Genomic DNA, 12,232 nt, shown 5'->3' with positions numbered 1-12,232 from the left:
TTGTATTACATGGAGCTTCATGTTTTATAACAATGTTTCAAGATGCTTTACTCTTGCAGATAGCATTTAACCAAAACAATGTGAGAAAACATGTCAAGTAAGGTTGAATTTGAAATTAGTTAAGTCTCAAAATGAAGCACTCTAGTCTTTAATGCACTCATTTCAGTGAAATACTTTAAGCTATTCAGCTTTCTGAAAATTATTATCTAAAAATACCTAGAAATCCAGGCTCTACAACATATATGGTGCAATTTGGGAGTCCAGACAAAGATCGCATATGGACATCTTAATTTTTGCTTAAGGAAACTGTATGAGCTAGTTGGGTGAAAAGAGAAATATGAGTTACCAAAAATAAATAAATAAGCCCACAAATGAAAGCAAATAAAAATTCTATCTTTTATTATCCACTGGAAAGCAAAACTTAAATGTGTATATTCTGAGAAAAATCTGAGGGCTCAGCAATCACAGGAATCAGGTATTCTTGAATTTCAAATATGAGGAAGATGAATGAGAGAAAAAAGATCATGCTCCATGTTTTTAATATTCATTTAGCTGTGGAACTCTTTCCTCCTGCAAAATTCTTACATAGGAGCCCATTATGGAAAGCAGGACAAAGTGGCATTGCCCTGGCTAAAGAAATGGTCAGTGGTGGATGGAGAGGGAGGGAGAGGCATGACTTGCCATCCAGCCCAGCAACTTGCCTTGGGCTCTGCAGACAGTTTTAAAAATCACTAGTTGATTTTCTATTATCTGTGGCAATTCTTTAATACCAAAATGTTTTCTCTTTGCCACCAAAGATACTTCTAGGTCACACATCATACTACCCATTATTCCCTTTCGTTAAATTTTAGCAGGAGACTTCCCTGGTGGTCCAGTGGTTAAGAATCCACCTTCCAATGCAGGGGACTCGGGTTCGAGCCCTGGTCGGGGAACTAAGATCCCACATGCCACGGGGCAACTAAGCCTAGGTCGCCATAACTACTGAGCCCATGCGCTCTGGAGCCCCTGCGCTGCAACAAAGAGCCCGCCCTCCGCAACTAAGACCCGACGTAGCCAAAGAAGTAAATAATTTTTAAAAATTTTAGCAGAAATAAAAATTTATTCTGTTAGCCTATACACAATCTAATTAGTAACATATTTTCCTCTCAAAAATATACTACATCCAAAAGCTAAGAAGAAATTATTTCTGCTCTGAGAAATATACTTCTGAAACGACTTAATGGAAAACACTCATTATTTCAAAGTACACTAATTTAGAAGTTCTATTAATTCAGTCATGCACTAGGCTATAGTTTAGCACTACATTATCTATAGTGATAATGAAAGCAAAATATTTAATCTATTTCAGGGATCAAACTTTTAAAGCTGTCCCAGTACTCCAAATGAGCTACTAATATACATACAATTGATATGATAATTAAAATTACTTTTTATCTATTCATTAGAGCAAATCTTTTAAACACTGTAGGCAACTCTGTGCCAATCTAGGTTTGGTTTTGATTATGTACTGTATTCATAAAATATAAAAGCTAGAAAGAATTCAGGAGTACATCATTCCTTTCGCTTTTACAGACAAGGAAACGGATCTCGATAGGTCTCTACTCCAGTTCATTCCTCCATTATCAGAATAAGATATCTTCCTTTCACCTAATCCTTCCATCTGTTCTGAATCTCATTTTCTCTTGCCCCTCAGAAATCTTACTCCATCAGCTGGCCTTCTTTTCTTCCATATCTCTGCCATCTCTCTGTTTAACTTATAGACATATTCAAGTTTCTCTTAACTTAAAAAAGTTCTCATGCCTTTTTCAAAGTTCTACCTTTTTGCCTCCTTCTTTTTAAAGCCAAGCTGTTTTTATTGAAAAAGTGATCCAAGACTTACTGGTTACTACAGTCTTTCAGTCTTTATCTTAGTCTTTATCTCTGCCTATTTCACCTGAGGAACATTCTCTTTGTAAATTCCTCATTTGGTTATCATGAAACCTCTCTCCTGGTTTTCCTACTACTTTATTTTTTTTAAGATTTTTTTGATGTGGAACATTTTTAAACTCTTTATTGAATTTGTTACAATATTGCTTCTGTTTTATGTTTTGGTTTTTTGTCTGCGAGGCACGTGGGATCTTAGCTCCCCGACCAGGGATAGAACCCATACCCCCTGCACTGGAAGGTGAAGTCTTAACCACTGGACCGCCAGAGAAATCCCTCCTACTACTTTTTATATTTTATTTATTTATTTATTTATTTATTTGGTTGTGCTGGGTCTTAGTTGTGGCAGGCGGCTCATTAGTTGTGGCATGCGAACTCTTACTTGCGGCATGCATGTGGGATCTAATTCCCTGACCAGAGATCGAACCTGGGCCCCCTGCAGTGGGAGCACGGAGTCTTATCCACTGCGCCACTAGGGAAGTCCCCCTCCTACTACTTTTTTTGTTGTTGTTAATTTTTTTTTTTAATTTTTATTTTTGGCTGTGCTGGGTCTTTGTTGTTGCACGTGGGCTTTTCTCTAGTCGTGGTGAGCAGGGGCTACTCTTCGTTGTGGTGCATGGGCTTCTCATTGCAGTGGCTTCTCTCGTTGTGGAGCATGGGCTCTAGGTGTGTGGGCTTCAGTAGTTGCAGCACACGGGCTCAGTAGTTGTGGCATGTGAGCTCCAGAGCATGCGGGCTTCAGTAGTTGTGGCTTGCGGGCTCAGCAGTTGTGGCTCTCAGGCTCTAGAGCACAGGCTCAGTTGTTCCGTGGCATGTGGGATCTTCCGGGACCAGGGCTCCAACCTGTGTCCCCTGCATTGGCAGGCAGATTCTTAACCACTGCGCCACCAGGGAAGTCCCCTCCTACTACTTTTTAAACATTCTTTCTGGGCCTCCTTAAAGTCCCTCCTCTTCCATATGAACCTTACAAGCTAACATTCCACAGTTCTGTCTTCAGCTCTCTTCTCCTCTCACTCTGTATATTCTCCCTAGGTGATTTTGTCTACAACAACAGCTTCAACTATCACCTGGCTATAAACTGATAACTTTCAAATATCTGTCTTCATCTTGAATCTTTCTCCTCCAGATGCATTTCTGCTTGGATGTCTATCCCACAGATACTTCAAGTTAACATGTGAAAAACTAAACTAGTTTCCTTTTCCCTTAAACCTGCTCCTTCTTTTATATTACCCATCTCTATGAACAACGGTACCACCAGCCACCCTAAGGCAGGTGCTGGAACAAACTATGAATAGTCACCATCCATGTCAAGAGATAAATGTAGTATATTTTAATAGTTACTACTTTGAAATAAATAACGATATGAACTGAGAATATGAAAAAAAAATCATGGTAAGTCTGCCTGGGGAATTCAGGGTAGTGCCTGACACACAGCTGGGGCTCAGTAGGTATCAAATGTCTTAGTTTACTTTGTAGGTACTATTGTATTTGTTCACAAATGTCCTAGGCACCTTAAAATGACTAGAGAACAAACAACTTTGAACCAAACCTCTCTTGAGTGTTTTAGACAAATAATATAATCAGCTAATTAACAAATACTATTCTACAAGAAATACTGTACCTTTCAAGACTGATAGGTTCTTACTCAGAGTTAAGCCTACTAAGCCCTACATAATTACTCCCTCTCCTACTCTATTACCTCTTCTACTACTTTCCCCTTATTCTCTGCACTCAGCAGCAGTGTCTTCCTTGCTCTTCTGTAAACATGCCAAACATGCTTCTGCTTCAGAACCTTTGCAATTGCTATTTCCTCTTCCTGGAGCTCTTTCACCCAGATATCTGTATGGTTCATTGCTCTGATGTGGCCTTATCAGAGAGGATTTCCCTAACTACCCTGAGTAAAATAGTCTGTATGCTTAGCACTTAGAGCAATGTTGAACATATAGTAGAAATATAATAGATATTTGCTGAATAAATTAAGTTATTTGAGATTCAAAGATTCAAAAATAGGAAATATTTCAATATCAAACACTGAGAATTTTATGAATTTCCTGAAAATTTCAGTTTTCTGAGAATTTTAATCTTTATACTGTTTTGTTTTCATTGACTGTAGTAGAGCTCTATGTATCTCTCTTTGTTCAATCTTACAGAGCAGGTTTAGTGAATTTTTTAAAATTTTATTTATTTATTTTTGGCTGCACTGGGTCTTCATTGCTGCACGTGGGCTTTCTATAGTTGTGTCGAGCGGGGGCTGCTTTTTGTTGCGGTGCGCGGGCTTCTCATTGCGGTGGCTTCTCTTGCCGTGGAGCACGGGCTTTAGGCACGCGGGCTTCAGTAGTTGTGGCACACGGGCTCAGTAGTTGTGGCTTGCAGGCTCTAGAGAGCAGGCTCAGTAGATGTGGTGCCCAGGCTTAGTTGCTCCACGGCATGTGGGATCTTCCTGGACCAGGACTCGAACCTGTGTCCCCTGCATTGGCAGGCGGATTCTTAACCACTGCACCACCAGGGAAGCCCAAGTTTAGTGAATTTTTAAAAATTACTCTCAATTTAACAAATATTAATTAAGTAGCCACTTCAGACAATACCATCTTTTCTCAATTATTCATGTGAAAATAGGAAAGAACAAATTAAATAACATTTACACAAGTTCCTCCAAACTGTTTTCCCCAGTCTCCTATTTATAATTTGATTGAGGTTGCACATACGCTCTGAAGTCAACAGGTTCCAAGTTCCAACTACTCTTCTGTACCTACCCTTTGTTAGAAATTATGACAAAAATAATTTATAGTGCTTTGTTAAAAATAGAACCTATAGAAAATAAATGTAGTAGTATTATAATCATGCTTAACTAATTATTTTACCAAGGAACATGTATAGCATGCTCAAGGAAATATAGATTGGCAGCGAAAACTTGAGCAAAAGGATACTTTTATGGATAAAGACAAGGTTAGCGTGGCCCAGTTGGACAGCAGTCACCATGGCTGTTTTCTCATCCAGTAAAGCCACTTTCCCAGGAAGAGACATATTACATGAAACTCTGTGGTTTTGCAATTCCAGTGTATAATGTTCCAGGGGAAATTTCACCTCTGTAAGACATGAAAGATACATAAATGTAAGGAGGGCAGCCATTCCAACGGACAATGGTGTATTGTTGGATTATAAGAGGAAGCAGGTCTAAATAAGAGTACAATCTGCTTTTAATTTCCCTCACTACGATGAATTTCTACACGTAGCCATTTTGAGGAGAATACTATATGAGTTTATTGTTGGTATTGCTTATATTCTTAAAACTCAGTGAACTGAGAGTAGGAGGCGGGATCCTCACTAAAGTAAGTAAAGGACTAATGTTAATGGAGCAAATGCACACTTTATAAATTCAGTGGGACTTTGGGGGTCAGTAGAGTATTAAGTTTTTTAGTTAATGAACTGAGTTTCTCAATAAACACCTTTTGCAAAGATCATTCAAGTCCCTTCTGGTAAAGTTTCTTCACTTGCCCTCTAAAAGCTAGTAAACTTTTGGTTGTTGTTTTAATAGACAATTCAGATGTCTATGGGCACTGAAGCTAAGCAGCATTAGCCGGTTTAAGACATGGAGACTATCTCTGCTCAGTATTAGCTCAAGTACAGCAATTAAGGGATATAGCTAACAATGCAGGGGTTAGAGGAACTGACACCACCCCCCACTCCCTGATCACCATGCAGCTGAAAATCCGCATATTGGTCAATCCTCCGTAACCCCAGTTCTGCACTCATGCACTCAGCCAACCACGCATCGTGTAGTACTGTAGTATTTATTGAAGAAAATCCATGTATAAGTGGACCTGCACAGTTCAAACCCATGTTGTTCAAGGGTAAACTGTACTTGATCACAAAATCTAAAGACAGAAGTATTTTGCATACATAATGTGGAGTTGCTTCTCTTGTCAGCAGAAAGGATTTGGGAAATGTTAGTCTTAGGAAAAGATAAGATATTTACCTGTCATTCTTCCCTGAACCATTTTTGCAACTCGATATTTAATATATGCTCCTACTAAGAGATAAATATCATGGGATGGTATAAGAAATATATTCTCCAAAACAAGCAGACGTATCAATGCTGCTGCCACTTTCTAAAAGAAGAAGGAAAAAAACACAAAGTTTCCATAGGCAAAATCCTCAAGGTCATCTTCCTCATTAAAGTTTACTTTTAATAAGTTTCTTCTAAAATATTTTATCAAGATTTAAAAAATGCTTTCTTAATCACAGATCATAATTTCAGTTAGCCTTAAAAAGTGATCATGGGGGCTTCCCTGGTGGCACAGTGGTTGAGAATCCGCCTGCCGATGCAGGGGACACAGGTTCGTGCCCCGGTCCGGGAAGATCCCACATGCTGTGGAGCGGCTGGGCCCGTGAGCCATTGCCGCTGAGCCTGCACGTCCAGAGCCTGTGCTCCGCAACGGGAGAGGCCACAGCAGTGAGAGGCCCGCATACCGCAAAAAAAAAAAAAAAAAAGTGATCATGGGACTTCCCTGGTGGCGCAGTAGTTAAGAATCTGCCTGCCAATGCAGGGGACATGGGTTCGAGCCGTGGTCTGGGAAGATGCCACATGCTGTGGAGTAACTAAACCTGTGTGCCACAACTACTGAGTCTGTGCTCTAGAGCCCACGAGCCACAACTACTGAAGCCCGCGCACCTAGAGCCTGCACACCTAGAGCCTGTGCTCCGCAACAAGAGAAGCCACCGCGATGAGAAGCCCAAGCACTGCAAGGAAGAGTAGCCCCCGCTTGCAGCAACTAGAGAAAGCCCGTGCGCAGCAACAAAGACCAAACACAGCCAGAAACAAATAAATTAATTAATTTTTAAAAAGTGATCATGTCAGCTCGGTGCTTTGTGACCACCTAGAGGGGTGGGATAGGGAGGATGGGAGGGAGGGAGATGCAAGAGGGAAGAGATATTGGAACATATGTATATGTATAACTGATTCACTTTGTTATAAAGCAGAAACTAACACACCATTGTAAAGCAATTATACTCCAATAAGGATGTTAAAAAAAAAAGTGATCATGAATATTAATACTATATTAACTTTCTAAGTCACTCAAACAAAGAATAGAAAATGACAAGCTTTCTAAAGGAGAAGAGTAGGTAAATAAAAAGGCACTATGCTAAAATGGAAAAAGGTAAGACTTAACAGTATGCCATGGAAACTCTTTTTTTTTTTTTTTTTTTTGCGGTACGCGGGCCTCTCACTGTTGTGGCCTCTCCCATTGCGGAGCACAGGCTCAGCGGCCATGGCTCACGGACCCAGCCGCTCCATGGCATGTGGGATCTTCCCGGACCGGGGCACGAACCCATGTCCCCTGCATCGGCAGGTGGACTCTCAACCACTGCGCCACCAGGGAAGCCCCATGAAAACTCTTTTAACCAACTTCCAGTGAACTGAATTAGATTAAGTTACTCTATATCCCTTGTTGAACGTATTGATTCTTGTGAAGGCTTACCCAATACAAGGTTAATAGGCTGCTCTCTAGATGTCCACACACCTTCCTGCCACTTGAATTAAACGCTTACCAAAATGACATTTGTTTTTCCCAACCCTGTTTATGTCAGTTGCACTTTTAATTATAATTACATTAAAAAACAATTATATGAAAAGAGTTGTTTCTATAAAAATTTAAATGTTTTGAAAAGAAGTTAAAGGTAAGCTGCTAAAATGTACTGCTATCAAATTAGGTGTAGGTGAGAAATGTAAAAGACTGGGGGAAAATCCTTGAAAAATATAGAATCCTGCACTCAAATTGTTTCACAAATGTGTAATTTTTCACTTGACCATAAAATAAAATGAAAAATGAAAAAAAAAGAAACTAGAAGCTGTAATTTATGCAAGAACCAGTATGTATATTTCTAACCACAGCCAAAGTTCTTGGACCTACACTTCAAAGCATTGGTGAATAAAATGCAGTTACATGTTTTAAGAGAAAATGTCAGTTGTAATTGGGTAATAACATGTTTAAGGAAGACAAGTTTGTAAAAAATGTTTATCCATTTCAAATGACTTTTTCAATTGGCCCAAATCATATCAGGTTAGAAGGCTTCTACTAAGAAAAACATAAAAACTATGTATTCCATAGGCAAGACTATTAAATGAAAGTTTATAGCACAAACATTTTACCTTATAGAATGGTTCAGAAATTCGAACTTTTACAACAGCAGCACCAGTTCTAATCCCAGACACCAAAATCATATCTCCTTGTTTCTCTTCCTTTTCCATCTCAGCTATATACACAGGGGGAGAATATTCTGCTTCAGAGTATTTCAAAATCCTAAAGAGATAAAATAAGGTTTGTTTCTAGTAAATTAATGAGTCTTCTTCCAAAAGGCTCTGAGAGACTTTAAACATAATCTCTTCAATGTCTATATAGTGTCAAAAGTTTTAAATTTCCACCTGGACTAGATAGAAGAAAAATACTTAATATGCTTCTGGCTAAAACTGTTGTAGGACTAAAACTTGCATTGTCTGAGAGCTATTACTTGGTACTGAAGACAAAACTTCATACTATTATCCACTCACTGTATTTCGGCATGCATAGATAGCTTGAACAATAAAACTGGCAGAAGATACACCTGACAAATAATTGTACAGTCCTGAGCTCATGAACTCTTCTGCAGTGGCTCAAATTAAACTATCATAAAGATACCTAAATCCATGCCATATGTCATTCTACCAAAGACATTTCCCCCTGATAAATTTATCTGTTCCAAAAAGTCCCAGATAGAAAGATTATCAAAGCCCACACAAATGACTGCTCTTCAGTGTGGTACCCAAAGGCAGATGTCTCCTTCAAAGTCAGATGGTTATGTTTGATTTCAAGGTTACCTAATTTTGCTAGACAGTTCTTCTCTTGCTGATTCATTATCCTGGGCAATGCTCCACTCAAAAGTCATCCCTGCCAAACTACTAAAGGTATTTCCTGTAGAGCAAGCCAAAAGCAGACAAGACAGAATCACATATTCAAAAATATTCAGGTATCTTTAACAAGAAAGGGAAACCTAACTAGAAAATTATTTTTAGGCTTCTTTCATTAACAAATAGAAGCACTATCATTAATGAATTAAAACACAAATACCAGGAAGACCCCTACACGAACAATGTAAGTACTGTTGTTGTATAAGCCTTCTAAAAGTGAAAAGGACTCTGATTAAATTCTGGTTGACAAAATTATGGCACTCTTTCTGTTCCTTTCGACATAAAGGCCACCTTATAGTCTACCTCAGGGTTGACAGGTATCTCTAAATCCTGATCCCTTCAATAAAAATTTTTATATAAACTAGAGTTGAATATTTCTAATACCTTAAGTTTTCAGATTTATAAAAATCACTCTTTACTAGTTTACAAAGAAAGAAGCAATGCATTTAAATGTTCTTTTTTTTACATATTACATTAATATAGTATATTAAAAGCATGTAAAATCAGTCTCAAGAAAGATAAACTTAAAATTATAAAACTTTTTCACAGGTTTACATTTAATTTTCCTGGCCTATGGAAAGTAGACTGATCAAAACAGAGCTAAAAATAAATTCCAAAAAGTGGTCTTAATTGTTGATCTAGGGACCATTAAAACTCAGTGGCAGAATCTGGATTTTAATTAGGAAATTTTAATGAAAGTATGTAGCTAATACATCATACCATACTCAGAATTATTAATTCCTCATGTACATGAACTTCATATGAGAAAATAAATATTATTTCCAATCTACTTTTATCTCTCAAATTGCTGTTTCCAAATGCTAAACACAAAGGTGTTTATTCTATTTAATTTTGTTGAATCCTTTGACATTCTTTACCTTCAGCATCCAATGCCCTCACCATCAGTTCCAGTGGTGAATCATCTACATAGAGTTCCCGGGTTCGAGATATAATTTCAATGCTGTCTATCACATCAACCTTAACATCACAGCGCAGTTCATGGTCAGTCACTACAATGAACCCCAAAACTGAGAATTTAGTTCAACAGGTCATGAATCTTTTAAATGTCTCATACACTCAGGAGCTTATTCTAAATACTAAGAAAAAGAAAGGTTGTAACAGTTCCTTTCAACCTGTGGAAGAAAACAGCATAGCAACAAAATATAAAGGCATCTGTTTACAAAAAGAGACACTAGACGAGTGATTCCCAAATACTGAACTATAATGATGTTTTCATTCATCCATGGAAAAATGAGAAAAAATAAGAATTTTAAAACAGTAATAAAATTAAATATATTCACTTCAAAGGAATATACTTTATCCTTACATTCTATATTACTTTTTAAAAATTTTGTTTATTTATTTATTTATTCATTTTTAGCTGTGTTGGGTCTTTGCTGCTGCCTGTGGGCTTTTTCTAGTTGCGGTGAGCCGGGGCTACTCTTCGCTGCTGTGCGCAGGCTTCTCATCACGGTGGCTTCTCTTGCTGCCGAGCACGGGCTCTAGGCACGCAGGCTTCAGTAGTTGTGGCACACGGGCTTAGCTGCTCCATGGCACGTGGGATCTTCCCAGACCAGGGCTCCAACCCGTGTCCCCTGCATTGGCAGGAGGATTCTTAACCACTGCGCCACCAGGGAAGTCCCTGTATATTACTTTTGAAGTGTTAAAAAAAAATTTTTTAACGAAATTATGGTAAGAGTAGATTTTTAAAATATATTTAATTAGGAAAGTAAGAGGGTGGCAACCATATGTCAGTCCTGCCTGCCAATAAATTTTTCTCTCTCACTTTCTTTCATTTTTTATTTTTCTGGACCGTGAGATTAAAAAACCTGAGAATCAGGGGCTTCCCTGGTGGCACAGTGGTTAAGAATCCGCCTGCCAATGCAGGGGACATGGGTTGGAGCCCTGGTCCAGGAAGATCCCACATCCCGCGGAGCAACTAAGCCCGTGCGCCACAACTACTGAGCCTGCGCTCTAGAGCCCGAGCGCCACAACTACTGAAGCCTGCGTGCCTAGAGCCCGTGCTCCACAACAAGAGAAGCCACTGCAATGAGAAGCCCCTACTCGCTGCAACTAGAGAAAGCCCGTGCCCAGCAACGAAGACCCAACACAGCCAAAAAAAAAAAAAAAAAGTGAGGAAGGTGACTTCCGTTGTGGTCCAGTGGTTAAGAATCTGCCTTCCAATGCAGAGGACGCGGGTTCAATCCCTGGTCGGGGAAGTACGATCCACGCGCGGCGGGGCAACTATGGCTGTGCGCAGCAACTACTGAGCCTGCACGCTCCAGAGCCCGCGCGTGCCACAACTAGAGAGAAGCCTGTGCGCCGCCACAAAGATCCAACACAGCCAAAATAAATAAATAAAATAAAGATGTTTTTAAAAAAAAGATAAGTGAGGAAGGAATGAGGGAAAGAGAAAATCACCATTAGAACTCTACAGTAATAACTGCTACAGTCAAGATTCATAGATAAATGCAAAAACTAGTGGATGAAACTTTAAAGAGAAACAGGATATATCAAAGTATCTCCCCCAAATACTTATTAGTCACTGTGGTGGTATTTAATGTATGTCCACAAATTCTTTGACACACCTCCCTCCAGGAGGTGAAGATTAATTTCTCTTCCTTTGAATGAACTGAAATTAGTGATCATTTTTAATGAACAGCATATGGAGAGAGAAAAATGGTAACTTTACAGTAGATAAACCTGATAGGCATTACCTTAACCAAGTGATCAAGGTTAAAATCACTAGTGATAAGTCATGTTGATATCATGTATCCCCTGATATAATGCAATAAGAAGGCTTCTTCACTTCTGAGGTTTTCCTTCTAAAAATCTATAACAAAAAAAGTGTCAAGGTCATGAAAGACAAAGAAAGGCTGAGAAACTGTCACAGATCAGAGGAGACTAAGGTAAGATAACAATTTAGTTTAGTAATGTGGTATCTTGGAGTGAATCCTAGAGCAGAAAAAGGACATTAGTGGAACATTAGGGGAGACTGGGTGAAGGGTATATGGGAAATCTTTGTACTATCTTTGCATCTCTTCTGTAAATCTAAAATTATTTTAAAATAAAATGTTTTAAAAATTAAATTAATCTTCTACTTGACTAACATTTAACTGAAGGGACTTCCCTGGTGGCTCAGTGGTTAAGAATCCACCTGCCAATGCAGGGGACACGGGTTTGAGCCCTGGTCTGGGAAGATCCCACATGTTGAGGAGCAACTAAGCCCATGTGCCACAACTACTGAGCCTGTGCTCTAGAGCCTGTGAGCCACAACTACTGAAGCCCGCACGCCTAGAGCCCGTGCTCTGCAACGAGAAGCCACCACAATGAGAAGTCCACGCACCGCAACAAAGAGTGGCT

At 39.1% G+C, this 12,232-nt stretch overlaps 1 protein-coding gene across 1 annotated transcript in view; it reads right to left on the bottom strand.

The window, feature by feature from the left end:
- The window catches only part of NUP210L (nucleoporin 210 like), a gene marked incomplete at its 3' end in the record, with an annotated part of 78,059 nt that extends 68,272 nt beyond the window's left edge, over positions 1 to 9,787 (bottom strand). Inside the window, exons 1-6 of the mRNA XM_082834566.1 lie at positions 9,748 to 9,787; positions 8,780 to 8,873; positions 8,075 to 8,225; positions 5,900 to 6,032; positions 4,851 to 5,009; positions 217 to 285 (exon numbers count right to left, since the gene is read on the bottom strand). Coding sequence (XP_082690692.1) covers positions 217 to 285; positions 4,851 to 5,009; positions 5,900 to 6,032; positions 8,075 to 8,225; positions 8,780 to 8,873; positions 9,748 to 9,772 — 631 coding nt within the window. The 5' untranslated portion in view covers positions 9,773 to 9,787. The remainder of the gene's footprint in view (positions 1 to 216; positions 286 to 4,850; positions 5,010 to 5,899; positions 6,033 to 8,074; positions 8,226 to 8,779; positions 8,874 to 9,747) is intronic.
- Positions 9,788 to 12,232: the final 2,445 nt, after the last annotated feature.

The sequence above is a fragment of the Leucopleurus acutus genome (assembly GCF_964270905.1).
Source record: "Leucopleurus acutus genome assembly, chromosome: 2".
Lineage (NCBI taxonomy): Eukaryota > Metazoa > Chordata > Mammalia > Artiodactyla > Delphinidae > Leucopleurus > Leucopleurus acutus.
The sequence above is the reverse complement of the archived record's forward strand: the minus strand, read 5'-3'. Positions and strand labels throughout refer to the sequence as shown.